Raw genomic sequence first — 27,142 nt, 5'->3', positions numbered from 1 at the left:
TCAACTTGAAGGACAGGTGATCTAAATTTAAAATCAAATGATTTTGCTTTTGAATCATGTGTCCAACAGTTAAAAAGTTGTTGTAATTATATATCCAAAGCTTGCATTTATACTTATGGATATAGGAATATTTGGTGAGAGCATTTTAATTTTTAATAGATTAATTCGATGCGAGCAGAATTTAATTATAATAAATGAAATGAAATATTGTAGTTGAATCTAATGTTATCCGATGTGAAAAATGGATCATTAAAAAAAACTCTAAAAATGGAAAATCCATAGATTTGCACACAAAATGTGTTCAATTCCTACATAAGTCTAAGATATAGGTTAGATGATTTATTTTTTTTCTTTTTTTTTTTTTTGGTACGCATTGAATTTGTTAAAAGAATATAAAATAAAATTGCAATTGAACTTTCAGTCTTCCATGTTATATTTGATTAAGTTACGTAACAAATTGATAGTTTCTATCCATAAATAAAGGATAGTAGCTCAACTGTCACCTTTTCTCGTGAGAAAGAAAACAACCCAATGAAATAAAGAATATAATATTGTTTCTGTCAACTCAAAATCAGATCAGGAATTGATAGATAAAATGGGTAGAATTTCCGAAAGCTTTCATTATTATTTTAGATGATTGCATTCAAATTTGTTTTAGTTTTTTTTTTTTTTTTTGGTAGAATTGGTATATTTGTTGTTTATTTAAAATTTTAAAAATACCTCCTAAGTATGTAAAGTATAATTTATCATAATCGTGAACTAGTCTAAAATACTTAGATAAATAAGAGCACGAGTAGGATATCTAATTTATTCAATACAGCAAAAAATTAGTAACGGATGTTATTAGAGATATAGGCTGCTGTTGGCAATAATTTTTTGAGTTAAAACGCAACACAGTATTTTTATTTTTTCGATAACATAATATTTGAATTAACATTTAAAAGTTAAAAAGATGTTTTATCAAAAATTAATTAATGTACTGGTGTGGCTTACCCTATGAATGCTTGTAGTTAGTTTTCTTTCTTGAGCTTTTGCTCTTGCTATTCTTTACCAAAAAAAGAAAAATAATACATAAATTCCTGTACATACGAAAATCATTTTCTTTAAATTTTTAATATATAAAGAAAAATAATTTCATGAGTTATTTTCCATTTTAACAGAATAATTTTTTATCTCATTATTAAATCGGTAAAAATAAACTATATCTTTAAATAAATTTTACATGCGAAATTAAGAGATCCTAAACTGTAGTTATTATTAGAAAATTTCTAATCTCAATATGAGTGTGAAAATACACTTATGTATAAAAAAATAAATTCCAACCATGCTGTGGCATGGTTTGACTTGTCATCTCTTTTTTATTTTCTTTTTGACAGTCAAATTCTTGTGTCTGCGGACAAAATTGAATTAATATTGAAAAATAAGAAAATTGGAGTCCTTTTCTTCTAATTAAGGAATTTTAGTCTGTAGAAAGAAAGGAAGAAGTGAAAATAATTATATACTTTAAAAATAATGGGTGGTAAGCTAAAATTTGTCTTATAGTGTGGATGTTTGACCGATTGTTTTTGAAGAAGAAAAAATTTTAATTTAATTCCAGAGGCTTCCATGGTGCTTCTAGACTGCGCACGCCAACGGGCATTCTCGTTATTATTACAGACTGAAAGGATAGAGTTGTAATGTTATAAACAGTTGGGAGAACCGTTAACACTTACTTCTTGTGGTCCCGAGTGATTAATTATACCACCTGTAAATAAAAAAAAAGATCATGTTATTATTTTTTCCCAAAGTGTCCCATCCATTGTCAGGACCATTTAATTCGGCTGAAAATTAATGTAACTAATGTTTGGTTATTCCTATTATAAATGCATTTAATGAAGATTGAATATAAAATTTTTTTTTAATGTCGATCCTGCAACGTCAACTGACCACAATTTATAGGTTAAAAACTCTTATTATTATTATTATTATTATTATTATTATTTTAAAAAGTAATCTTTTCGGAAAAAAAACTTTATTAATAAACAAACTAATGTGAATATAATATAATATTTTAAGAAATATAAATAAAAAAATTAAAAATTTTCTGTGATTTTAACAGAAAAGATTAATATTCCAAATTAAATACTTTTTTAAATGGGAAAAAATAGGATGATGAAGAAATTTTTTGCAATATATAATTCTTATGGAGTTTAAAATATGAAAAGTTGATGGAAGAAAAGATGCATTATTAGATTCTATACATAAAAAATCATTAACCGAATTTAAAGATTTGAATCTTTGTAAAAAGTAATCAATACTCCAATAATTTGAATCGCGAAAAAAGAACAAATTATAAATAAATAAATAAAATCCTCGACAATAAGAATAACTTCATAAAAAAAACACAGTAAAACTCCGCTATGGGACGCTCCAAATCTATCAATAACGAGATATATGATAGAGCAAATAAAAATTTGTTTTATACAAGTATATATCTTTAAATTATTTTAAAACAACTAGCTTGTATTTTTTGTAATTGGTACAATGTTTAGCTTATAATTTCTTATATGATCATTTTATTTATAATTGTTAAAAATAGTAATTGTTATTATAAACATTTTTAATTAATTAATATGGTCATTTTTCATTTTAGTAACATCCTTTTACAAACAAATAACATTTTACTTTATTATTTTAAGAGAAAGAGAACATTTTACGCTATTTAAGTAAAACTTTGTAAATAATGATGACTTCAAATTTCTATTTAAAATTCGCCTAAAATGAAATTTATTCCCGTTAGCTATTGGTAAGATAGCTAGTTATTTAACTCGCTAACTACCCAGACTTGCTTGTCCACCTCTTTGCCTCTACCCATTTATTAGAATAGCTAGATACAAAATCAGGCGATCCATACCTTAGAAGCAGCCATGTCTTGAAACGTTGAATCCACCTGCACGTACTTTTTTTCAGAAGAACGCGTAAACACATTGCGGACCATAAGTTTCATTTTCGGAATCGCATTTAATAGAATATTATAAAATCTTCACCCTAATATATATATATATATATATATAAGAAATTCAGTTTCTATTGATATAACATTTATTTTAGTTTTAAGTTCTAATATTTATATTTATACTAAGAAAAATACATTTGATTACATAATTAAATTGCATTATATTAATGCAATATCAATTTAATTTAAGAAGAAAAAAAAAAATACCAAAGCATATATATAAACAATGCAAAAACATGTGGTAGAGATAAAAAGATATGAGAATACAACTAACTTATTTGGCTAGTGATTGAAAATAAAGCATATGTGTAAATGGAGTTTCATTGTCAGGAGGACGAAAGAGAAATGTGTGGCCATAAAGGATACGTGTTTAGGATTTATTACATGTGTTAGGTTAGAGTTTGTTGAACTATATATGTGTATGTATATTATAATGTATGCATGTATTAGTATAGCTTTGAGTGTCGTTTCCTTTCCTTCTTGGTTTGTTTATTGTCGTGGTGCAATTGAATTCAGCCTCCCAAATCTTGTTTAGCTTCTTTCCGTCCCATGCTTGTTAGCTGTTGCCTACGTAACAGAGTTTTACTATACGTACAATTTACAATAACTATGATATTTGGTCAAAGATAAATTACCGGTACAAAGATTATAAAATTAATAAAAATGGAAAAAATATTTATATATGCTTAAAAATTCTGATTAAACATTTTCTTTCTATTTGCTCACAATAGAAACGCTAATAAGCAGGATTTTTATATAATAGCATACAAATTTTATTTGTTATCTACCCAATTTATGCATGCGAAAGGATTGTCGTATCATTATTAGCTATATATGTGTAATGCCGTATAATCCAAGTAAGATCTCAGTTCACGTGTTGGAGGCAACCGTCTATATTACTTATTCTCAGCACAAAAGCAAAATCTTAAGCAAATTAAGGTTATTCTTAATAAGAAATTAATTAGAATATTATAAGATTAATTTATTAAATTTGAATATCGCATGTGTAATATATAATATAATATATATATTTATAGTTAGTTTTGAAAATGAAATATTAAACTTAATTAAATCAAATTAAACTGTATTAATTCTAATGATTGACAAAAAGATAACCACTTACTAATTCTCTGTGCAGATATCTAGTAACTTGTGGTTTTATGTATCTTGTAGAGATGATCAAACATTAAGTCCACATATAATTTTCAGCACCAATTATTAATTATTAATAATAGTAAAAGAGTTGTCGTTTGTTGTTGAAGGTCCATTCTATGTACATGTGCATGCGAGTATTTATCTAGTAACAATTCTTATTGGAAAAATGTATAACCTATGCTTTAACAACCAGAATTGAAGAAATAATTTTCAAATTGTCATAATAATTAGAATATTTGTATAAAATTTTCTTTCAAATAATATCAAACGACCAAGGAAAAAAAGATCAGACAACAACTATATTTACCTTGACTGAACCGAGACTCTCACCCATAGATCAAAACAATGAAAATATATATTTGTTTTTAAATATCGATCATACTTTATCATTTTGAATTAGTATAATCTCTAATAGATTAACTTGTTTAGCAGTCTGGGTCCATGGTAAAAAATATTCTCATTTCAACAAAATAGTTTATTTTTATTGGTATGGTTCATTCCGATCGATATGAGAGTCCAACTACGTTGCATTGCCATAATCCATATTCTATATTTGAAAGAGGTTGACTTCCTTGCTTCCCTCGTGATAAGATTTTTTTTTCATTGAGTCCCTTTCTCTTTGGTCCACAAAGACAAAATGTAGGATGTAGGATTGATGCCAACAATTCATCACGGAAGGAAAGACTCACACTGAGACGTGATTGCTAACTAATACTAATAGAAAATATTAATAGAATAGTTCGGTTCTCAGATTGAGTCACAGAAACTGTCTAGGCAAATCCATTCCCTCACGTAATTCCTTTTCTTATTAGGTCAAGTAAATAAATCTTTCTTTATATATATATATCTTTTAAAAATATAAATATCTATTTATGCTATTCATAGAAACTAAGCTATAAATTCGGTCACAATAAATGTGTAGAAAAATGAGAAATGTGGTGCTGTCAATACTTATAATTATTAAATATAATAGAGCTAGAAGAAAATTAATTAGTGTATGGAAATTTAGGCTAACATTGATTTAGAAACCCCAACCTCCATCACTTAAAAACTTCTCACGAAACCTACTAATTCAAGGTTTTAAGCTATTTTAACTACATCTTTCTAATCACTATCTAAATAATGAAACTCTGAAAGTTCAGGTCTCAACATGTATGCTTTTGCTAATATTTTTTACCATTTTCTTAATTATAATATTCATTTTTTTGCTAAATCTATTTCTTAAAAATTTTAAGAATAATGCTTAATTTGCTTTATATATGTGTGTGCACGCACAAAGTTTACTTAAAATTGACCTCTAATTGATTTTAATATTTATGGTCGTGTTCAACAACAGATTTTTAAGTCAAAATACTAAATGCTAGTTACTTTTTATAGTGTTCAGTGACATAGCATTTGAATCGACTTTTAGAGATTAAGGTAGCGTTTTGTGAAAAGTTAATTCATATAAGGTTTAACTTTTAGCGTTTCATAAAAAATTACTTAAACAGCTAACAGCTAAATTCTGCTAAAACAGCTAACAGCTACCAAACAACTAATTTCGCCTAACATAACCAATTATCTATGTTTAACTGAAACTATTGCATTGAATAAGCTATTGAGTGAATATAGGCGACGTGTTTGATGTGAGAAAAAATCTGTCATTAATTGCATTGAAACTTTTTTTTTTCCAATTCTCACATACGTCGGCCAAATTAATCTTTTAGTTGGAATTTCCGTTAAAATCGATTTGAAAATTAAATTTTGGATTAATTGTACGTGGTACTACCTCCGTTCCATAATACTTGTTACATTTGAAAAAATAGTTTATTACAAAATACTTGTCACATTTGTGGTTTCAAAGAGTAATAAATCTTTTTTTTTTTCATGTTTATCATTTGTATATGACCAATAATTATTACTTCAATTTAATTGTTTTCTTAGAGAATTAGTATTAAATTAATGGTAATATAGTCAATTTACTCAATCATTTATTGCAACTTAGACAAATTTAATTGTTTTCTTAAGGAATGTGAAATTGTAAATATGACAAGTATTGTGGAACAAATGTAGAAAATAAGTTTATGTAGTTAGGAATTTAGCTTTGTGTTTAGGTGTTTTCCTTAATAATAATTACTATTTTTATTTCATAATACTTGTTATGTTTGAAATTTTACATTCTTAAAACCATTAAATTTCTCTAAGTTATACTACCTATGTTCCATGATACTCGGCGCATTTGAGAAAATAACTTGTTCCAAAATACTTGTCACAGTTGTAGTTTCAAAGAGTAATAAATATTTTTTTTTCAATGTTTACCCTTTGTATATGACCAATAATAATTACTTTAAGTTAATGGTGTTTTTAAAAAATTAATATTAAATTAAAGGTAATATAGTCAATTTATTCGATAATTGATTGTAATTTAAATACATTTAATGGTTTTTTTAAGGAATGTGAAATTTCAAATGTTACAAGTATTTATAAAATAGAAGTAGTAATAAATTATCGAATAAACTGACTATGTTATCGTTAAACTCTCAAGAATTGAGGTATAGTAAATTGTGAATGGGTAATTTTGAGTAAATATAGTGGACTTAGGATAATTGTATTAAGATAAGGATTATGAATCCTGTATTATCTGTTAATTTGAACTTATTTATGAGTTTAATATCATTATTTTAATTTTATTTAATATTGTACGTTAACAATTACCCTTAATTTAATACTAATTCTTTAAAAAAATATTAAATTGAAGTAATAATTATTGGTAATATATAAAAATTAAACATAAAAAAATATTTTATTATTTATTAAAATAAAAAATATAAAAAATATTTTAAAATAAATGATTTTTTTAAACGTGACATGTATTATAGATAAGAGATAGTATATAAATCCAGGACAATGTTGTCTATTTATAAACAAAATCTTATAGCCCAACAGACAAGCAAGCAAAATTTCAGCATCTGTTGTCGTTTAAGTTATGAAAAAAACAGTAAATATGTTTTTGACACTGTATCAGTGTCAAAAAATTTATACTTGAACATATATTTCAATATTGGAGAAGGTAGAGTTTTATAAAACTTCAAAAAAGAATAAATTTATTAATCTAATTACAGAAAAGATTTCCATCTCCATTACTTTATTTTAGTCAATCATTATATATTATTAATAATTATTGAAGTAACTCTTTTTTTTTTCCCTGTTACAGCTTTTAGAAATTATGAAGGAGAGCTAATTTGATTTTTAATCCCTTTTTTCTATAAAATTATTTTTAAAATTACAGTGCAATTTATAAAATTAAATTTAAATAAGTAGAGAATTTCAAATAAGAGAGAGTGGACTCTAAAATCCTCCATTTTAATATATATAGACTTAAACACTAGTTAACCAAATGGGCTTTGACCCGTTAAATATGAAAATGGCCCACAGATTGGGAAATTGGATTAAGACTAATGGGCTATTTACATTTCGATTAGGCTACAGTACAAAGCAAAACGTGTTCGTTGGATCTAAGGCAAAGATTTCTCTGGAGAGCATTACATTACATGATCATTAAGGAAAGTTTTCCCTCTTGTTTACGAATGATAGGAAAAGTTTCCCTTCGCCTATTCCAGTAATTGTTATATGATAAATTAATTAAACACAAATTAGATGGGAAAAAAAAAAAATTCTAATTTATCATTCTAATACTTTCTCCCAATCCCAATTCATTTCTAGTCCTTAAGATAAGGATTAAACAAATTATTAATTTGCGCCCTCAATTTTGGAAAACATAATTTTAATTGATTAAATTATTTTTTTTTATCAATTTTCTAAATAATTAATGTTTATTTGATGGATATCTAAGAAATAAGAGTAAAATTAGAAAACAATTAATTAATTTGTAATTTAATTTTTTAAAATGATAAATGAAGTTCGACAAAAATAAAAAAATTAAAAATTAAATGACACTTAAAATGTAAGATTTCAAATTCAATGAAAAATAGCAAGATGAGATGAGTTCTTAAGTGTAATAATAATTGAATAATTAACAAGTGAAAAGGGCAATTATAAATTAATTAGTTGCTAATTAAACTCTCTCAATTACTTAATCCATAGGAACAAGACAAGGTAGGGCTCCTGTCATTATTTTTCAGTTGCCTTTTACTACTAGTAAAAGAAAATCCATGCACTGAAAGACATTATTATCCCTCCCCAAAACACCTGGTTCGCCTTTGGTCCATTGTTGTTGCTTGGAGTTGCCTTAGAATCAGAGCTTGACGTAGTACTGGTTTCAGAAGAAGAAGACGTTGATGTTGATGCTGAGGATCCAGAAGAAGCAGGTGGAGAATCTTTTGATGATGTGGTTGTAGAATCTGAAATACCAGCTGCTTCTTTGAAGATCTTTGCGTCTGGAGAATCTGGTGGGAGATTCAATATAGCTGCAACAACATCAACAAATTTTATTACAACCATCAGATGAAGACTTAAACAGACTTATATTTTGGGACAAAATTAATAATAATAATACTAACAAACCCTGAAGGATGATTGGTGGAGAATTAATTACTTGGGCAATCAGAGACTTTGGCATCTATATTGCAAACAGAAGGCATTTGAAGGGCAAGAGTGGTGTTGACAGGGAGACCCACGGAGGGGTCAGAACTTTCCTTGATAAGAACACACAAACATTTTGGCTTAGTGGATTTGAGTTTCTGGGTGTCTTGGCAGCACTCTGGTGTTGGCTTTTTGGCCGTGCCACTCACAAAAGGAATGCAAGATGCAAGATTTGTTAGCTGATCTGCACAATCCTGTTCATCTTGTTGCAGGGATCCCACAGATACCATAACTAATGATGCTACTGCAATGCAAAATATTCCTATCTTTTTCTCACTTGCCATTTTCATTTTCCTTTTTAATTTTCTTGTTGGGCTCCCACTCTATCAACCCTTTTTCTTTTGTGGGTTATATATATGTTGTGTCCCTCTTTGGGTCCTTTCGAGCTCTATAAGAAGTTATAGAGACCTGGTGTGTGTTGTTGGGGACTTATCTTTTGATTAAATGTAAGATCATATCTCTATTCTACTCTCTTGAAAAGCTGAATCATATATAGATATACAATGGATTTCAATTTTCAGTCTATATTTATTCTTGGAAGTCTAGATGGGTACGTGTTAAAAAATTACTAGAATATTGAAAGTGTAATTACAACGTGAATACATGTTTAGTTACTATCATAGACCAATATTAATTTTCATATTATATATGTAAAAATAGTTTAATAGTAAACGCACGTGTCGATCAAAATTTGATGATTTCATTCTCAATTGCTAAAAGAGAAACATTTAATATTTCACCAAGTCAAATTTAATTAATGGAGGCATAATCTGAGTTGGAAATTGTGCTACTGCTAAGGGACCAGATGAAATTGTAAATGAATGAATCAAAGTGCAAGTAATTCAATTCCATGATCGAATGGCTTATGGCTGCCTTGTTATGCAAAAGCCTTGAGAAATGCTATTCCAAATTCCAAGGAAACACCAAAATCTCAATCATTTATTCAGTTTCGAGATTCTCAATGACCCTAATTGCTATTGCTACTTTCTCTTCAAACTTCCAATTTAATTTATTTCATTAATTTAAATTTACAAAATTATTGTAGAGTAACAAATTTTTTAGTCTGAATTTTGGCAATTTTCCCCAAAATAATAATAATAATTTAAACCCAACAAAATTAGTTGGAAGCAAAAAGTTACTAAAATCAATAGATAGAAGTCCAGATACAGCTTCAGCTTCAATCTGTTTGTTTCACTTAAACAACAAATACCTCAAAATTAACAGATGCCATCCTTCTATGTACAATTTGTTGCCTTTTTATTTACATGTACAATTTGAAGAACGAGGCCCAACAAGAAAGGCATAAGACGAAAAAGAAAAAGGAAAAGGAAAGCTATTAAGATAAATTCACACAAAAATAACCTCACCTATTAATAGCAACCAAGGCGATAGGCCAAGTAAATATACAAATGTCCAGTGACACTATACATGAAGCAAAAAATTCCCCTTAAATTTTTCTCGAAAATTGCAAATGCTGCCTCAGTTGTCCAACTCAAACCCTGGGTGTGTATGAGAGCCAATAAAAATAAAATAAAATAAAATAAAATGGGAGCAAAGCTGTACAGTAGAGGCTATACAGAGGTGTAATGCTGTTTCTAAACTAATTTGTCAATACCACTCCTACGAAAGCTGATCCTGCTTCCCATTTGAGTCGAATTTGGTATGTGCAGGTGGTCTTGCTTGAGTTGGCTGTGGTGGTGGAGCTGTAAGGGCATAAGTCAGTCTAGATGAAGAATTCTCAATTAAACCAGCAACTCCCGCAGCTGCAGATTGGGCACTTGAAGGAAGGAAGAGATCATGTTTCTGGTCTTTATACGCACCCCAAACCTGCAAATTGGAGAACCAAAGGCATTTTCATCTCAGCAAAATGAGTTGTAAATCAGAATATCATACATCAATACTAGCAGGAGAAAAAAAAAAATATTAACACATAATTTATACAGGGCTCTTATAGTGCAGTAAACTACACTAGCAAGTAAATTGCAGGAGTTGATCATCAACATAATGCTTGAGAAAAGAATGCAGATGATACTTACATCAGAGGCATTTAATATCTCACGCACTTTATTACAGTGTGCTCCTTCTGTTGCAAATGCGTGCAAAACCTGAACAGCATCATCATTTATTAATTAAATTTGCAACTTAAGAAAGAAAAGCAAGAATGAACAGTAAAATCAAGAAAGAGGAGGCAAGTAACAGCTACTTCGCATAAATATGCATTAGCTACTTATCCAATAAAGGAATTTGCATTTGAGTGATTTGAAAAAGTGTCTACTACTTCCCACTTAATATAAAAGCTAAACAAAATAATGCTACAAAAAAAATGTTCAACCCCTAGTCAAAAGTTTCTCGAGTGATGCACAAACAAAGAAAAAAACATTTTACCACCGAAAACGAAGTTTCATGGACCACCGATTTGTTCTGCAACCTAACTTTTTATCCTTCCACTAGAATGAAAAAAAACAATTGAACATCAAATACTTCATAGAATTTCTCTCCCTTTTTCCTTTTTTCTTTTTTAAAATGCAGAGTGTATATTAGAAAGTCTAAAGTGAATCTGAAAGTATGTGGTGGTATTCAATAAATTCAACCAGAATATATAATTTGCAATTTAATTCAAATAGTTGTGCACTGTCAATAAGTGAAAATCAAACTGAACATCAACCAAAAAAAGAGCCTGAACGGTACAGAGAAAAAATAATGTCAAAATAACAATTATGACTACAAAAATTCTAACCTCAATTGCTAGCACCCTTCCAATTGATGCTTCTGATTCATTCCACTTCATCTGAGAGCACAGTCCATTCCTTCCCCCAGCCCTCCAGTCAAGAAGGCCAAGAAGTACTTCAACAAGACCAACCCTAAGTTGTCCATACAAATTTGTTCCAATATCAGAAAGAAAATTTTAGATTTAATATGACATTGTCATGCATTTATAAACTTTAATATTTGTAGAATATGCCTTTGAAACAATCATCAACAGGATAATAATTAATGTTGCAGTTGGGGAAATGCAAAGATCAAAATTATTTCAAACATTTTAGCAACACCTCAAAATTTAAGAAATTCCAAGTATACTATCTTCAGTTCAGTTCATATGAGGTGTTACAGGGTTTATTTGGTCTTCAATTTTGTTGGCCGTCTTCCCAACATCTTCTGCTTACACAAGTCTACCCATGAATTCTGACATAATTAAAGAAAAACATGGGCATTTTTTTATCCAACAGGTCATAGTTATTTAATTACCAACTCCATGCATAATTTCACGAGGAAACAGGTATCCAAATAATTTGCATCAGAAAAGTGCAGATCAAAGAAAATTGGCAACATAAAGCACTCAGTAAATTAATTCCTGATGAAAAAGAAAGAAGAAAAAGCTTACTTAAGTCCTTGAGCAACTAATGCATCCCGTGCACGATTTCCAGAAACTACAACACGTTTTAGTGTCTCAAGAGCTAGTATGCTCCCACCTTGCCACCCGATAGCTTTCATTAGAAGTGGAACAACCTGAAAACCAAACAGTAATAAGAGTGAGCCACAGGTTGCATTAAAATAAGTTAAACATTTTGAACATTAACAATGTGACCATAGAGACAGATTCCCTATCGCTTTCACAAACACATTTCGGAATGCTAATTGTGATAATATCAAATGAAGTAACAATCAATAAATTATCTAACACATTTTGTAACTTCAAAATCTAAAATTGCCTGCTGCAATTAAACCTTAAGAACCCATGTACACAAATGGCGAAAAAGAGATGCTACAATAACATTCAAGCCTGCCTAATAGAATTGGAGAACAGTAAATGATAATTAAGTGATAAGCCAAACCCACAGATTTCCCCCTTCCCCACCATCTCCCCCAAACCCCCCCCCCCCCCCCAAAAAAAAAAAAAAAAAAAAAAAAAAAAAGAACACGAGAGAGAGAAAGAGGAAACTTTTGTTCTCCTCAGCTACCTATCCTAGTATCTCCATCACAATCCTTCAGAACACAAACTTGAGAGGAAAACATCAGAAAACACACCTGAGGTGTTCCTGCACTAGTAGCTGCCATGGCCTCAGCACAGATTGTACTTGCTGCAAGTTGATGCAGGACACGCAAACAACTAAGGCGCACACGTTCCTGTGGAGTTTGTGTAGGTGGTATAGACCCATCATCAGACTCGTATGTTTTTTCTGTATAGTTGCCATTTTGCACCTCCTCTGATGCCATTGTTTCTCGTCGACCCTCATATGCCACAGCAGCCACAAGTTTGGGCACATACCCAAGATACCCAACATGATCTGCAAGTGCAGGGTGCACTCGCAATAACGAAACTAAAGCAGCAGAAAGAAGTAAAGGAAGCTCAGGATCAACAGCTTGTGTGTCATAATGCGTGGCAGCAATAGATGACAAATATTGATCCAACAGCCCTTCCAAGAATCTCTTTGGATTTCTTAGAGGAAATTTAGGATCCTTAAGGAACAGCCTCACATAGATTCCACCGACCTGCATAACAATGAAGTGTTTGAGTTCCCTCATAATTTGATTTTAGCAAATCAAAAGCATTGGAGCCTGAAATTCACATATAAATATAATAAGTCATACCTGTGGTTCATCTCTCATTTCCTGTTGTCCAGAAGCCTGCTCAGGGACATCCCAATCAACAATGCGACCTTTCATCTGCTCACGGTACAAGTCGGATGCCATAGTACCAATTTGCGCAGATAAAGATGCTGCCATCGCTGGGGTCCATACAAGCTCTGGTGTCTCTGTCGTTTGTTCAAGTGCAGATACAACAGCCTCACCAGGGCCGTCCCTAATAACTGATACCAGGCCATCTGGAAGAAACCTTGCTAGTGTTATAGCTACTCTGGGCCCATGCATTGGCTGCCCAACAAGCTTCCCCAATAACGAGGCAGCTGCTGCTCTCTGCTGTAAGGGAATATCCTCTGCACATCATCATTACAAATTAATAACATGATGCGTTCAAATAATTCAAAAAAGGTATGACAAAGGAAAAATAATTACTTTGTAGAGGCAAGAGAAGTTCCAGAATGTACACCACTCCGCCGTGCTTGGCAGCTGCCCAAGCAAGCTCTGGAGTGCTTGCCAAAGCATAAAGAACATGAAGAACCCCTTCACGACAACTTGGCGCAGAGTGGAGCATTTGTAGTAAAAGGAGAAGACTTGACCCATCTGCAACCATGGCCTCCAAGCAAGGAGCATATGTAGTCAAGAGAGAAAGAACAGCGAGGCAAAGTTGAGGAATGTTGGTCTCTGGTGCAACAGGTACAGAAAAACATTCAAAAAGAGGTAGTAGCTTTTCTTTAGAAGAAAAGATGGAAGCCAGATTTGGACTGCTTGTCAGTAAGTTCTGTCAATAAAATAAGAACTGTCAGGCACATACAGCTAATGAGGAATTAATATGTGCAAGGAAGTAGTGTACCTTAAGTGAAGTCAATCCCAGTTTAAGGTTTTTGACTGGTTTCAACTCTTCTTTATCTGTTGATTTTTCATCTGAAACTGCCAATGAATCATGGGGCACTTGACCATTTTCAGATACTTCAGCATCACTATTTTGAATCTCTGATGTGTCAGGAGATGAGCTGCTGGAATTAAGTTTATTCTCAGCATCTTCAGATTCCGCACCAAATTGGTTGCGCACTAAAAATGATATGAAATCAATTAGAGCAACACAGAATCCTTCTGGTTCACTGATCTCAAAGTCTGGCTGATCATTATAGACCCTCAAGTAGACATTGCCAATGAAAAGTTCTTTGGATAGTGCCTTATATTTAAAGGTTTGTGAATCTGTTATGTCATATGAACCATCAGGCCCCATGCTAGCACGCTGCTGATCAACAAATTTCAGTAGTTCTGCTCGAGTTGAAGAGTTCCAGATAATCTATGACCACAAGCATTTAATAAATTAATTGTTGTTTTTAAAAAAATTGACTCAATGTTCATGCCAACAGCTAAAATAAAAATGCCAAAGTAATGTGATTGATTTAATTTACAAGTGCCCCCCATCAATACAAATTGATTTAGCAGAAGAATATATGGTGTGCGATGGGTTCAATTATTCAAATACAGACATTCTGCATATTCACAACAAAGCTGCTCTTCTCAGAAACAATAAGTCCTGAATAGGTATTGGCTTTTAGAGATATATTACACATGAAATAGAAGGGAGAAGATGTAACAGGCCTTGGTAGATAATAATTCTTTTCTCCGCCTTTTTCCTTCCACATCCTGTTTGTTATCCATAAACTTTGGTTTTTATCCAAAAAACTATTAGATAGGTGCTTTGGTTTTTCTAATACAACTTAGGACATGTTTGGTTTAGTTGTTCATACCCACTGATATAAATGTTGTGTTTGGTAAAATTTTAATAGCAGTTGTTGTTAATAAAATGATCATTAAGGGTATAATTGTTTTATATGTCATAATGTATAATGTATATAAATCGTTTTTAATTTTTATGATGAATACATTATTTTTTTATTTTAATGTGATATAAATAAAAAAATTAATACAATTTTTTAAAATAATATTTAATAGAAAATTATTATTTTTCAATAACGATAAATAAAATGATAAAAGAATATTAATTTTGAAAAAAGTTAATTTTATTAGTAATTATTTTTTATGAGGTTAATAAAGTCCAAATATAATATAAATACAAACCAACTTACAACTAATACAAAAAAGCTCTAATACATAGCTCATGGAATCAAGTCAACAATTTAACTGTTGGATATAAATCAACGATTAGCTGTGAATGAATTAACAGAACCAAATGGTCTCTCGTTATATGTCAACTTACCATGAACCTTAGCTAATCCTCACTGTATATCTACCACAAAAATATACTCCCCCCGTCCCAAAATGTTTGTCCATGTTTCCATTGTTGGATGTCCCAAAATGTTTGTCCACTTGACTTAAGAGATATTTACTTTTCCTTTATACCCCTCATTATAAATGGTTTTAGATTCTAGGAATAACTTTTTTTAGTTTTAAAGGATAATTTTGAAAAAATATGAATATTTTGTATGATGTGACACTATAATTAATGTGTTTCTTAAACTTTGTGCAAAAGTCCACAAGACAAACATTTTGAGACAGAGGGAGTAATTGATAAAGCATTCAAAAAATGTCAGCCAAGCGTGTATATGCACATGGATGCACGTAATATGTAGCCTATCATGCAACAATATTAAATATTCACAGGTCTTGAGTACTTTTTGCTAAAATCATTGATAGCTATGTTGCACGGAAACTTCCTTTGGCTGCCATTTCCGCGTTTCAGAAACGTTTCCTGCCCGGAAACGCTTGGAAATGTCTCGGGGCCGTTTCCGTAAATTGAGTAATTTGGAAACCCGTTTCCCCTCTCCAAATACGTTTCCGTATAATGGAAAATCTCAAAAACTCATTTCTCTAATTAAAATAAAAGCATAAATAAATACAAATTCATAAAACATGTATTTTTTATGAGTATGAAACTTGTAATTTTTTTGCATATGATTAATATTGATTGGACTTTAACTTGTTATTGAATATATTTAATGGTTTATAATAATTTATATTTTATATTTATAAATATGACCCTATATTTGTCATATTTCACCATTTCCGTTTCCGCGTTTCCACGCTTCCACGTTTCCGTTTCTTATATTTTAAAAAAAATACCGTTTCACCATTTCCGTTTCCGCGTTTCCACGCTTCCACGTTTCCGTTTCCATGCAACATAGTTTGACAGTTTTTTACCTCTGGAGACTCCAAGTTCGTGTTTAATTTGGATAGCAAGTCCTTTGGTAAATGATCTTTCAACATGCTTGCAAGTTTAGGAGTTAGCAAGGCTCTAAGCACATCAGCAGCTGCTGCATTATAAGGAGTTGAACTTCCATCAGAGCACAAACCACTAAGTCTTGATAAGGCCTGAGATGCTCGAACAGCATGCATATTTTTTGCAATTTGAACACTAGAACCGACACCATGTGATTCAGACTTATCAGACTCCTCGGCAGTTGAGTCATACTGAAGTAGTAATGGCAAAAGATACCTAAAAAAAAAAAAAATACCAAATTAGATATTATAAGTTTTAGGTATCTATAACAGCGTAGATGGTCTAAGATTTGACAGACAAAATGAAGATTGAGTGAAAAGGGCACTAAAAGCAATGAAACCCCCTAATTTAGTTAAAAAGAGCTGAATGGAGAAGAATGATCGACAAACAAATTCTGATGCATGACCAACCTATGTTGAACCACCTCAGCCGAAAACCAACCTATGTTGAACCACCTCACCCGAAAAAGAAAGGAGGAACAAGAACAAAAAGAAAACCTCAAACATAACTTAATATAAATAAAGTTGAAGCAACATAACTCTTCAAGGTTTTCATACCTACACGTTCATCCAGCCAAATTACATTAAAAGCAACATAGATTTACGCAAGCCTTGACATCTAACAAAATAATAAAAGCTGGATGTCCCATAATTTAGCTACTATAGAAATAATATGATCCATTGCAAGTTCACAACAAATACTTCACTTTGGACCTTTAAAAGTGAACCTTGCGTTCCTTTTACCAAAAGGCAACTTTAGCATTCACAAGTCTGAGCTGTCTAACAGAAAGAATATCCAATGGTATAGCACTGAAAAGTATGCATGAGACCACCTCAAATGGAATGAGCATAAGCATGTTAAAGGCGCCAAAGGTGCTTATTTCATCCAATTAATAGAAGTGAAGATGCAGCTAATTCAGGATTAGCAAAACTTGAAAACAATAGATACACATATGCACCCACAGTGCCTTCATTAACTTACCAAAGTACACCTGCCTTCAATAAGGCGTTCTGCAAGCCAGAGGTCACAGAAACATGTGCAATAGTCTGGAGGGCAGCATCCACAGCATCAGGCACAAGCTCAAGTTCAGTGCAGTGCACAATGTCATCAACTAGTCCAGATAATTCAAGCATCTCAGCCCTTGCACTCTCAAACTGACTCAAAACAGAAAAGGTTCGCATCACATTTGTAACAATAATGGCGGATGGTTCACTAGCAGAAGTAGTTGGCTGAACTATGCACATGCAACGAGAAAGAAGAATTGCAAGGAGTTGTATCCCTCCATCCCTTACAAGCTCCTCACCATTTAATGAAGAAGATGCACACCTAATTATTAAAAATCATAGAGAGAAGAGAAGCCTGTCAAATTCTTTTGAAATTCATTAGTAAATGAAATGTAAAGAACAAGAGCAGAAAGGGGATTTACGTCAGCCAAGTAAGCTCTGATGCTGCAACAAGCAAAGGTGCTCTATCAGAAGAAAGAAAATTGTTGTCATCTTGGTCAACTGTAACTGCATTAAGCAACATGGGATAGCCAGCATATTTAAAAGGCTCCAGTACATCTCCATATCTTCGGTATAAGATGCATTGTCCTTTCAATAAAAGCAGTAATCTCCAAGGCTGAGGACCTTGCAAGCCTTGCATGGTAGCCTATAAAGAGCAATACAGGTATAAATTTATTAGTAAACCAGAGGTCCAGAGCAGAAAGCTGAAACTGAATATCTTTAACCTCATAATCCATAAGGAGTAACTCATGTGAATCATGAACTTCTATGGACTAAACATCTTTATACATCACTATAAGTTCCTATTTAGGCAACTTAAGTTTTCTGCAAATTGACATGGTAACGGATTATACATTTATATAATTGTGAATACCTGAAGGCGTTCATAAGCTTTCTGCACAGCAAGAAACTTCTCCCTTCCCTCAGGGTTCTTGTCAGGATGGTATTTCATTGCAAGTTTCCTATACTGTCGCTTCAGCTTTTCTTCATCAATGTTCTCAATCTGCTTCGATATGGTAGTTATCTCCTCAGAAGTCTCAAAAGAATATTTCTTTTTGGCATCATCACTTGAGACATCTTCCAGTGATATCTCTAATATTCTGCAAGCTTCTTCTTCAGAAAGATCCATAGGTCTTCGTGTTAACTCTTCACGCCACATTACCAATAATGATTGCAGAAACTCAACATGTTCAACAATTGGCCAATTGGGAAAGCGAATCTCATCACATAAGTTCCGAAGATAATAACGGTGACACCACATTTCATCTCTTAATTCTGGGTATGTCACTGGCGGCATGGGGGCATAGTCATATAAAGAATGACAGTGCTGTGACAATTTCTGGGGAAAATCGCCCAGATGCTGTAAAACCTGCTGGAAAGGAAGGAGTAAGCTGTCATGAATATACAGAATAAGTGCCTGTTCACATATATCCTCTCGATTAAAGGATAGACCAGCAATGTAATGTAGCACAAACCACATACTGCCGCTTTTGAAGTTTATACATACCTGACGAATAAGATGTTCTGCCCGCATTTTGTGTGTCCATATAATCTCTGGAGTATCAGAATCTGAAACCATTGCAGCTGCAAATGCAGCTGGACCACTACGCTCGAGTACATACAGCAAGGATTCAGGGAGAAGGCCACCCAACACACTGCGTTTTGCAAGGGGCAATGACGAGGAAAGAGCAGCTTCTTCACCACCATGGAATGCTTGATGGACATGAGTCACAGAAAACAGTTGTGCAATGGAGTGGAGATTGGATCCAGGGTATGCAAGTGCAAAGTAGAATGCACCTGTGCTGTAAAGGCGCACCATAGCCTTAGGATTTCTGGTAACAACAGCCTTCAGCAGTGCTGCAGCAGCCTCCACTATATTTGGTTCCCCAGAAAGCATAGCCTATGTGAACAAAGAGTTAATGAACAAGCTGGACCCTTTGAATTAATGGTTAAAATGACAAGGAGATCAGCTTCTTAAAAGGAAAATTATATCATTCATTGTAGATACTAGCAGTTTGGTGTTGATCTTATGCTTTCAATTAGTATTATTTTAGATTTTGTTGCAAAAAGCGGTTTGAAATGGCTGTTTAGCAATTTTAAAATTTTTATGACCAAAAATGAAAAATTGACCTTAAAGATAATATTTAATAGCTTTAATCAGATTATCTCAAATCATGTTTTTTCCAATAGCAGCCACAATAAAACTGCCACCCTTAGAAAATCTTCTAAAGTTATCTAAAAAAGAAGATTCCAAATCCCAATCAGAATATTTTTAGCTCTCCAAGTACGTCACAAAGTCATGAATACATTCACACAGATACATATGTATGTCTGATTAGAAGACAATATTAAAACCAGTATTGAATTAGCATTTAGGAAAGTTTTCTCAGGTAATAAGCATTTAGGCAATTTTTTTTTCCTTAAAAAAATATCAGGAAATTACCTGAGCAATATGTGGAAGGCAACGCGGACTTGACAATATACGTTTTACCCTTGGTGTTGGGGTAACTATCTCTCCAGCATCATCTAAGTCTGAATGTGCAGATACCATGCTATGTAATATGGACAATGCTGCATCCCCTACCTACGTAAAATATCCACCAACAAACACAAATAAACAAAAATGGTAAAAGAAGAAAAATAAAAAGTCTAAGGATGTAATGTTTACAGAATGTGACAAAAGGAAACCACAAAATTAAGCAAAAATAGTCCATGCACCACAAAGTTATTCTAAAAAACAATAATCTATCGATCTACAACAACAATAATTTAAATTATACATAGCAACAAGCTTTCTGTATGTTACAATTTATGCATGGATTTTGCTTGAATTACAACGGAACATATAATTAACCTAACAAAATCGAATTGCCAAGTGTATTTGAGCCTCGGATAAGGACGTTATGCTCACTACAGACAGCAGCAAGTGCCAGCAACCACAATAAAGATCAGAATCAAGATATGCCTAATGAGACCTACCTGAGATGACGTGAGGACTGGAACACGAATGGCCAATGCCCAGCGAAGTTCACGAATATCACGCAATCTCTTCCACTCCACCATCCCAGATGCCCAGCACTTTGTTGTCCAGTCAATTTCTTTCTTTGACCAAAACCTTCTGATAGCGTCCTTCTCGACTGGTCCAATTTGTGCACCATCCTTGCCAAGAAGCATCCACTCTTTAAGTGGTTCCATAAAAGCAGTGGCAGCTAACAAATTAGACTGTAAAGGAATAACAGTCCTTTCTGAAGCTTCATGAACCACTGTCAGCAAATCAACCGCCAATACGCACCCTCCAACCAAAACACATGCCTCAACATTAGATAGAACCTTCATTAAAACCTGCATTTCAGAAAATATTGATAATCAATAACCACCACATCAAGTTCAAAATTTGGACTGGAAGTATTACTTTAGGTCCTCCAAGTTTTTCAGCCATTACTTTATCATGTCACTTGGATTGTCCAAATTTGAGAATACTGCTTTTTAATTGGTTAAATTGCAATTTCTTACAAGCACTAAATGGGAATCACATATCAATAAGAGGGCCCAAAACTTCCAGGTCATTTACTCTCTCCCTCTTTCTATCTCTCTCATGTATGCATGCACATGTGCACAGGGTTTATAAGTTCAAATCACATTATTCAGTAATCATATCAAATAGATGAATCGGAGGAAGAAACCATTATGAATCACCAAATAACAATTAACTAATATACCTTCAAAAGGAGGAGAAGACGATGCCTCAAAGCTCTGTCATCTGTCCTATCTAAAAGAACTGTAATATGTGCAGCACCCTCAAAAGGACCAATTGTACTGAAGTGTTGTTCATAGACAATGGCCATTGCTCTGGCACAAAGCTCCCTTACTGAAGAGCCTCCCCCTCCCCCAAAACCATCTAATCTTCCCATATCACACCAATCATCAGATGCACCCAATTCATCAGGAACGGCACCATCCACAGTAAGCCCTGTATCTGCATCACATAAAAACCGATGATAGAGTGCCCTAAAGAAAGCTACAGGATCACGCAGTGGAAAATCTTGTGCTCTACCACTGCTGCCACTATCAAGTAGCAGACGCAGATAATATTGCCCCACACATACTTCTTTGGACAAGCTAGGATAACTGACAGAGAACTCAGAATAGTTCCAAGATATCTGTGGCACACTATCTTGCCCAGTCAGTGTCTCAACTGTAGCCACTCCAGGAACAATGTCTTCACTACGTTCCTTCTCAACATCTAGTTTATGAACCTCAGCCTGCAAAGCCTCCCTCAATTCTTGCCTTGTGCGCTCATTCCAGATTAGATCTGCACGATTGTGGTCAAGGCTGAATGCTCGCCAAAATTCATGCCAATTACAAAGTAGCCGACCAGAACCCACTGGTGTATTCTCCACAACCACCTGTGCAGGGGCTGGGAGGCCTGTGTTCTGGAGACCAGCCGCATTAACATCAGATTCAACTGAATTAGAAGCACTTGGTTCTGCCTTTTCATTTATATTGGTTGAAGATGTATCAGCTGAAGGAAGCAAATTGTCACTGTGCGAAGGAATATCACTGGTCAAGTTTTCAACCGTGTGAATAGTAGAAGGTTGTCCAGAATTGAGATCCACTACAGATTTTTGATAGCTATCTAATCCTTTAAAACCAGCAGAATTTGGCTGCCTTACTGGATCACCAACTTCATAATTACTAACGTTAGGTATGGGATGTTCTTGAGCAGTAATTCCTCTACCTGCACGGCCTCTCCGCTGTTGAAGTAAACGTCTCTGTCTCCTACTAACCAACGATCCTTCTTGATTTGCATCATCTAATTGGACTCCGTCAGAACGTGTGCGCAAATAAGCAACAAGCCCAGGAGGCAGAACCCGAGACAACAGATCTAAAGCTGGTTGATAGGAATCGGCCCAAAGAGCAACAAGTTGTCGGCTAACATCACGTCGCTCACCGGCAGGAAGGTAAAAAGCATGCAATAAATGCCTCAGCAAAGCACCATCACGCAGAGCAGCATCACGCATAGATTCTGCCGCAATTGCATCTTCTTCTGCAATAGTACGCATGATCACGGCAACCGTTTCCCTTACACTTTCAGCAGGATGCGCAAACAATGCAAATAACCGCCGCCGCAAACCAGCCACTTGCCTTAACAATTCAACAAAAACAGTGTACTGGGTAGTTTCACCATGTGGTTCACATATCATAGCCTCAAGAACTTCAACAACAGCCATTGACAATAAGGGTGATACAGACATAGGTTTCAACCTGTTTGCAAGGATAATAATATAACCATTATGAGCGAACAAAACGGACTTTGTGTGCATTATTGTGGCATGCCTCTCTCCCTTGGTATCTGTTAACAAACTTGGATCCATAGGACCACCACCAATAAGAGCTGCAACAAGCCCTGCCGCTTCAGCAGCTACACCTTCAGAACCATTCCTAAGTAGACCCATAATTCTTCCAACAGCAGCAGGAAAAGACATCACATGTGAAGCTGCAGTCCTTGAAGCCAATAATCTACGTAAACAAGCAATAAAACCCATAACTGTTGCAGCTGCTTTAGGCGAAGGAGGTGGCAGAGGAGGAGACTCTGGAGGAAGATTTGGTGTAGCTGGAAGCATTGTGATCAAGGCCATCAAAGTTACCTCAGGCACTTCAATATTATGAGGAACTCCCGTATATGGAACACAAGCATTGAATTCCCTTATTCTACGCCACAATTTAGCTCTTGAACCAGGGATTGAACCACCCTCAGCAACAGCATCTTTAGCAGCAGCAGCTAAATGTTTCAAATGCATGGATGCACTTTCCATGTCGGCAATAGGGCGCTGTGATCCGACCAATAAATGAACTCTCCCACAAGGTGGATCAATACGATGACCAGGCATTGTCAGCCTTGGTAATATAGGTACTGGGCATTGACCCTGCATAAGTAGACCATACAAGTCATCTAAACAGTAAACTTCCCGGGCAACTAATTTGCACTAATGATAAACTGATTGGCTCATCAAATGACAACCATGGCAATTGGCATATATGATCACTTTGCAGAACCATATTTCAAAATATTTTATAGCTAACAAAACCTATCAATATCTAACAGGGTACAGATATACCTACTTCTGTTTGCAACACATCTCGAACTGCTGCGAGTAAACTATCACGAGACGTGCTTGCATAAACCTACATGTATGTCATAGACGTTACAAACTTTTCACCACAGAAAATCAAAATTTCAGAATAAAAGCTATTGGTACTCACATGGATAGGACAACCATCATTGAACTCAATAGCAAACATTTGGGGCTCCTCAGCAAATCGAACAAGCGAGCTTACTGCAGATAAAGGACGGACAATAACAGCCTGCAGACATCTAATCAAAATTCTCAGCATTTGATATGTGAAATATATGTGTGTGTGTGTGCACGCGAGCGTGTGTGTGTGCACGCGAGCGTGTGCGTGTCATTTCCTATCCATAGAACACATAATGTGTTTATCTCAGACATAAGGCATGAGTAATGAAGCAACTATTCTAGCATCTACTTCAATCTCAAAAATTTTTGTAATTTTTCATCAACTTACTTCATAGTTTTCTGGCCGCCTTTCAACAATCGAAACCTTTGTTAGAATGAGTTGACGAGATACAGCATCACCATGCTCTCCAAGTCCACCTTTTGGGCCAACTCCCAAACTCAATCCAGGAACATTTAGAGTTCCATGAGCAGCAGAACGTAACCTTGTTACAGACCAACCCCCGCAAGGGGTTTCCTCTGCTCCAACTGCTTCCTTCACTAAATTTATTTAACAGGCAAATGCATTAATTATTAAAAATATGACCAGTAAAGAAAGCTGAAAAAATATAAAACAGAAAACAATAACAAAAGTGTTCACAATAGCTACCCCTTTGCTTGATATACTCCAACACAGTAAGGGTTTGAGAATTGTCCACAGATAGTATTATCCCAACTGTTGACTTGGCAGTTTTAGTCTGTAACAGAACATTCAGAATTAGTATGAGTGTCAATTCAAAATGCGTTCGGCAACTGCCAAATCAGTATGAGAACAGCATGCGGCAATTTTGACTCATAAAAAGATGGACCTCAAAACAAATATTCAACTTTACACAATCAGTAAACACTGTTCCCGTACATTTGGCATGAAATTATAAATTAATTGTTAAAGATACAATTCTTACCAAGTTTGAGATAATTGCAGAGTTAGTGGTTCCTGAAGCAGCTTGAAAAGCTTTAGACTTCCTTCCATATAAAGGGCAAAGAACAAAACCTCCACAATCACTTGCTTTCTTTCCATAAACATCGGAAAGGGCAATAATGGCAGGGGAATTCATATCTCTAAAATCCAAGCACCAGCGTAGATCCCCAGACTTTAAGTCAATCAATTCAACCCCAATGTGAGTAACTTTCAATTTCTGTACATGTAAACAGTTATCAAATCAGTAGCTTGAAAGAGGATATTAGATCATGTACCATGATGACCTAATCTTAGATAGAAATGAAAAACAGCAATCTAACTAGTTCATGTATATTAGAAGCAATTGCAATGAGGTTTCAGTTTGTTCCTCCATTTTGAAAACTAGAACCAAGGGGTTGATTTAAGTACAGGAAAAGGATTAGCCTTGGATATTCCTGATTATCTCAACTCAATAGAAGTTGAATGGAGATAGTAAAACACTACCAGCCCAAGAGTATATTTATACTCGGTTAGGCATAGATATTGCAAGTAGCAAGTCATTCATCTGAGTTCTTGAAAACTATTGGCAATTTGACAGCTTAAGAAAGGATGCAATTTTGTATTTCCGGTCCCCTATGGAAGGAAATATAGAAACATGCCTAGTTAGTGAAAAATATAAGACTAAAGCACTCATGACAAAGATTAGTATCCAAACTCTATTTGGTCCTTGATAGAATAGTGAATCCAACTTCTCAAGTTTCCCTTTTCTTTAAAATTATCAAACCAAGAAAAAAAGGAAAGAAATTCAAACTTTAGGAAACCTTCAATTCCAGATACATCATAGCTTCTCATAAACAAGAAAAAACATCAAATGCCAAACATTGCAACAGTCAAACACAGACCAATATAAAAGAAAGTCCAATACTTTAAAATTGAGAGAGACTGGGACAAGGGAAAGAAAAGGCACTTACAAAAGGAACCCAATTGCCATTTTTTCGCTTCAGATGAAGAACAGGGAACTCCGCCACAGCACTAAGTCTATTCCACCGAATTCTATACAACTCAGTCAAAATACTAGCCCTATACCTCGACGAAAACTTCATCCCTTTAAATTTACCTTTCCCGTCAGTCCTCACACTCAAATTAAACTCATTCGAATTCTCATCGCGTCCAATAATCGGAGACGCGCCGTCAAAATCACTCCCCACATCATAAGAGTTAGTAACCGAGAGCGTATTAGGGTCCAAAGTAATAATCGAAACATTAGATATACACAAAATCCTCTTATACCTACCTCGCCATGAGTGCTTAACGACGAGGTAACGGGCAAGGTACTCAGGCTCTTCCTGAAGAGGAGGGGCCGAATTGGAAGAAGCACTAGAAGGAGGAAGAGTAGAAGAATTAGATGGTTCCATTGAAGAAGGGCGAGAGTGATCAGGTGCGTGATAGGTCACAGATTGTAGATTGTGGTGGTGTTGCTGTTGTTCTAGGTAGTGAAGGGTATGGGTGCGAGGGGCATTGTTGGAGCGGCTAAAGAACCAAAGTCCCACGCCGGGTTGGGGGTGAGACCGAGACTGATTCGCACCCAGTTTTCGGCTGTGATTACCGATTCGCCACTCTGATTGGATGGATCGCTGGAGAAATTATGAAATCCAATTGACATGAAAATAATAATAACAATAACAGTAATTTAGAGTAGAATAAGAATTAAGAAGAAAAAATTGGAGATCTTAATTTAGGGTTCATGAGCTGAAATAATGGAAAAAGAAGAGAAAGAGAGGCAGCTAGGACGACAACGACGAAGAAGAAGTTCCTGCTATGTTGGCGCTGGTGCTGGTGCTGTTTGAGAGACCTTACTGTCAAAAGTTTTTGCGGGAGGGCCGGGGATTGTTCGAGTTACCTGTCGGTGAGTTTTATCTCTTACTATTTGATGATCTGGCATAAATCTTTATTTGTGAGAAAGTACAAATTAGCCTCTAAATCATAAATCAAATTAAAAAAACAAAAAAACTACTGACTGGGTTACGGAATTATATTTTTCTTAACACTTTAATCTTTTTGTCCAAAGTATAAAAAAAATATTAGAGATTGAAGCAGCGCAAATATACAACAAATCTTGAGCTATCCGCAAGGACGAGAATAACTCAGGATCATTTTAATATCCACATCCGAACTCAATTATAAATTAAGTAATCGAATCTATTTTAAATTTATTTAAAAATTTATTTTTATTATCTGAACTCATCCCAAGTGCGATTATAATTACTCATTTAAAATTCAAATTTATTTAAATACTCGTTTAGCATTACAAATATTTTTTATTTTTTAAAAATAAAAAGCAAGTAAAATTATAAAATTATTTATTTTGACTTAATATAATAT

At 33.9% G+C, this 27,142-nt stretch overlaps 2 protein-coding genes and 1 long non-coding RNA gene across 5 annotated transcripts; all 3 read right to left on the bottom strand.

Moving 5' to 3' along the window:
* Nucleotides 1-1,236: 1,236 nt before the first annotated feature.
* On the bottom strand, nucleotides 1,237-3,135 carry LOC149494437 (uncharacterized). Its single transcript, XR_016322262.1, has 2 exons — nucleotides 2,894-3,135; nucleotides 1,237-1,744 (listed from the first exon to the last, which is right to left on the bottom strand). It is a non-coding gene; the product is annotated as an uncharacterized LOC149494437 (long non-coding RNA).
* A 5,073-nt stretch (nucleotides 3,136-8,208) lies between these two features.
* On the bottom strand, nucleotides 8,209-9,032 carry LOC105639461 (non-specific lipid transfer protein GPI-anchored 14). Its single transcript, XM_012223542.4, has 2 exons — nucleotides 8,685-9,032; nucleotides 8,209-8,556 (listed from the first exon to the last, which is right to left on the bottom strand). The coding sequence occupies exons 1-2, from the start codon at nucleotides 9,019-9,021 to the stop codon at nucleotides 8,285-8,287; spliced, it is 609 nt and encodes a 202-aa protein (XP_012078932.2). The 5' UTR covers nucleotides 9,022-9,032; the 3' UTR covers nucleotides 8,209-8,284.
* Nucleotides 9,033-10,077: 1,045 nt separating this feature from the next.
* Nucleotides 10,078-26,639, bottom strand: GRV2 (DNAJ heat shock N-terminal domain-containing protein). Of its 3 annotated transcripts, none has more exons than XM_037641344.2 (22): nucleotides 25,732-26,639; nucleotides 24,765-24,998; nucleotides 24,470-24,557; nucleotides 24,152-24,360; nucleotides 23,831-23,932; nucleotides 23,690-23,752; nucleotides 21,286-23,493; nucleotides 20,546-20,908; nucleotides 20,010-20,150; nucleotides 19,074-19,466; nucleotides 18,441-18,938; nucleotides 17,989-18,212; nucleotides 17,544-17,888; nucleotides 16,484-16,778; nucleotides 14,163-14,621; nucleotides 13,745-14,090; nucleotides 13,322-13,665; nucleotides 12,758-13,222; nucleotides 12,114-12,238; nucleotides 11,469-11,592; nucleotides 10,768-10,836; nucleotides 10,078-10,558 (listed from the first exon to the last, which is right to left on the bottom strand). In XM_037641344.2, exons 1-22 carry the CDS (start codon nucleotides 26,173-26,175, stop codon nucleotides 10,352-10,354), a joined length of 7,746 nt encoding a protein of 2,581 aa, XP_037497272.1. In that variant the 5' UTR covers nucleotides 26,176-26,639; the 3' UTR covers nucleotides 10,078-10,351. The 3 variants fall into 3 exon arrangements, with proteins under 3 accessions (XP_037497272.1, XP_037497273.1, XP_037497275.1); XM_037641345.2 differs by having other exon boundaries at nucleotides 18,441-18,935; XM_037641347.2 differs by lacking the exons at nucleotides 24,470-24,557; nucleotides 24,765-24,998; nucleotides 25,732-26,639 and having other exon boundaries at nucleotides 23,831-23,942; nucleotides 24,152-24,293.
* Nucleotides 26,640-27,142: the final 503 nt, after the last annotated feature.

The sequence above is a fragment of the Jatropha curcas genome, chromosome 8, assembly GCF_041381405.1.
Source record: "Jatropha curcas cultivar XTBG-Jc1 chromosome 8, XTBG_Jcur_1.0, whole genome shotgun sequence".
NCBI lineage: Eukaryota > Viridiplantae > Streptophyta > Magnoliopsida > Malpighiales > Euphorbiaceae > Jatropha > Jatropha curcas.
This window is presented reverse-complemented; position numbering and strand designations above follow the sequence as displayed.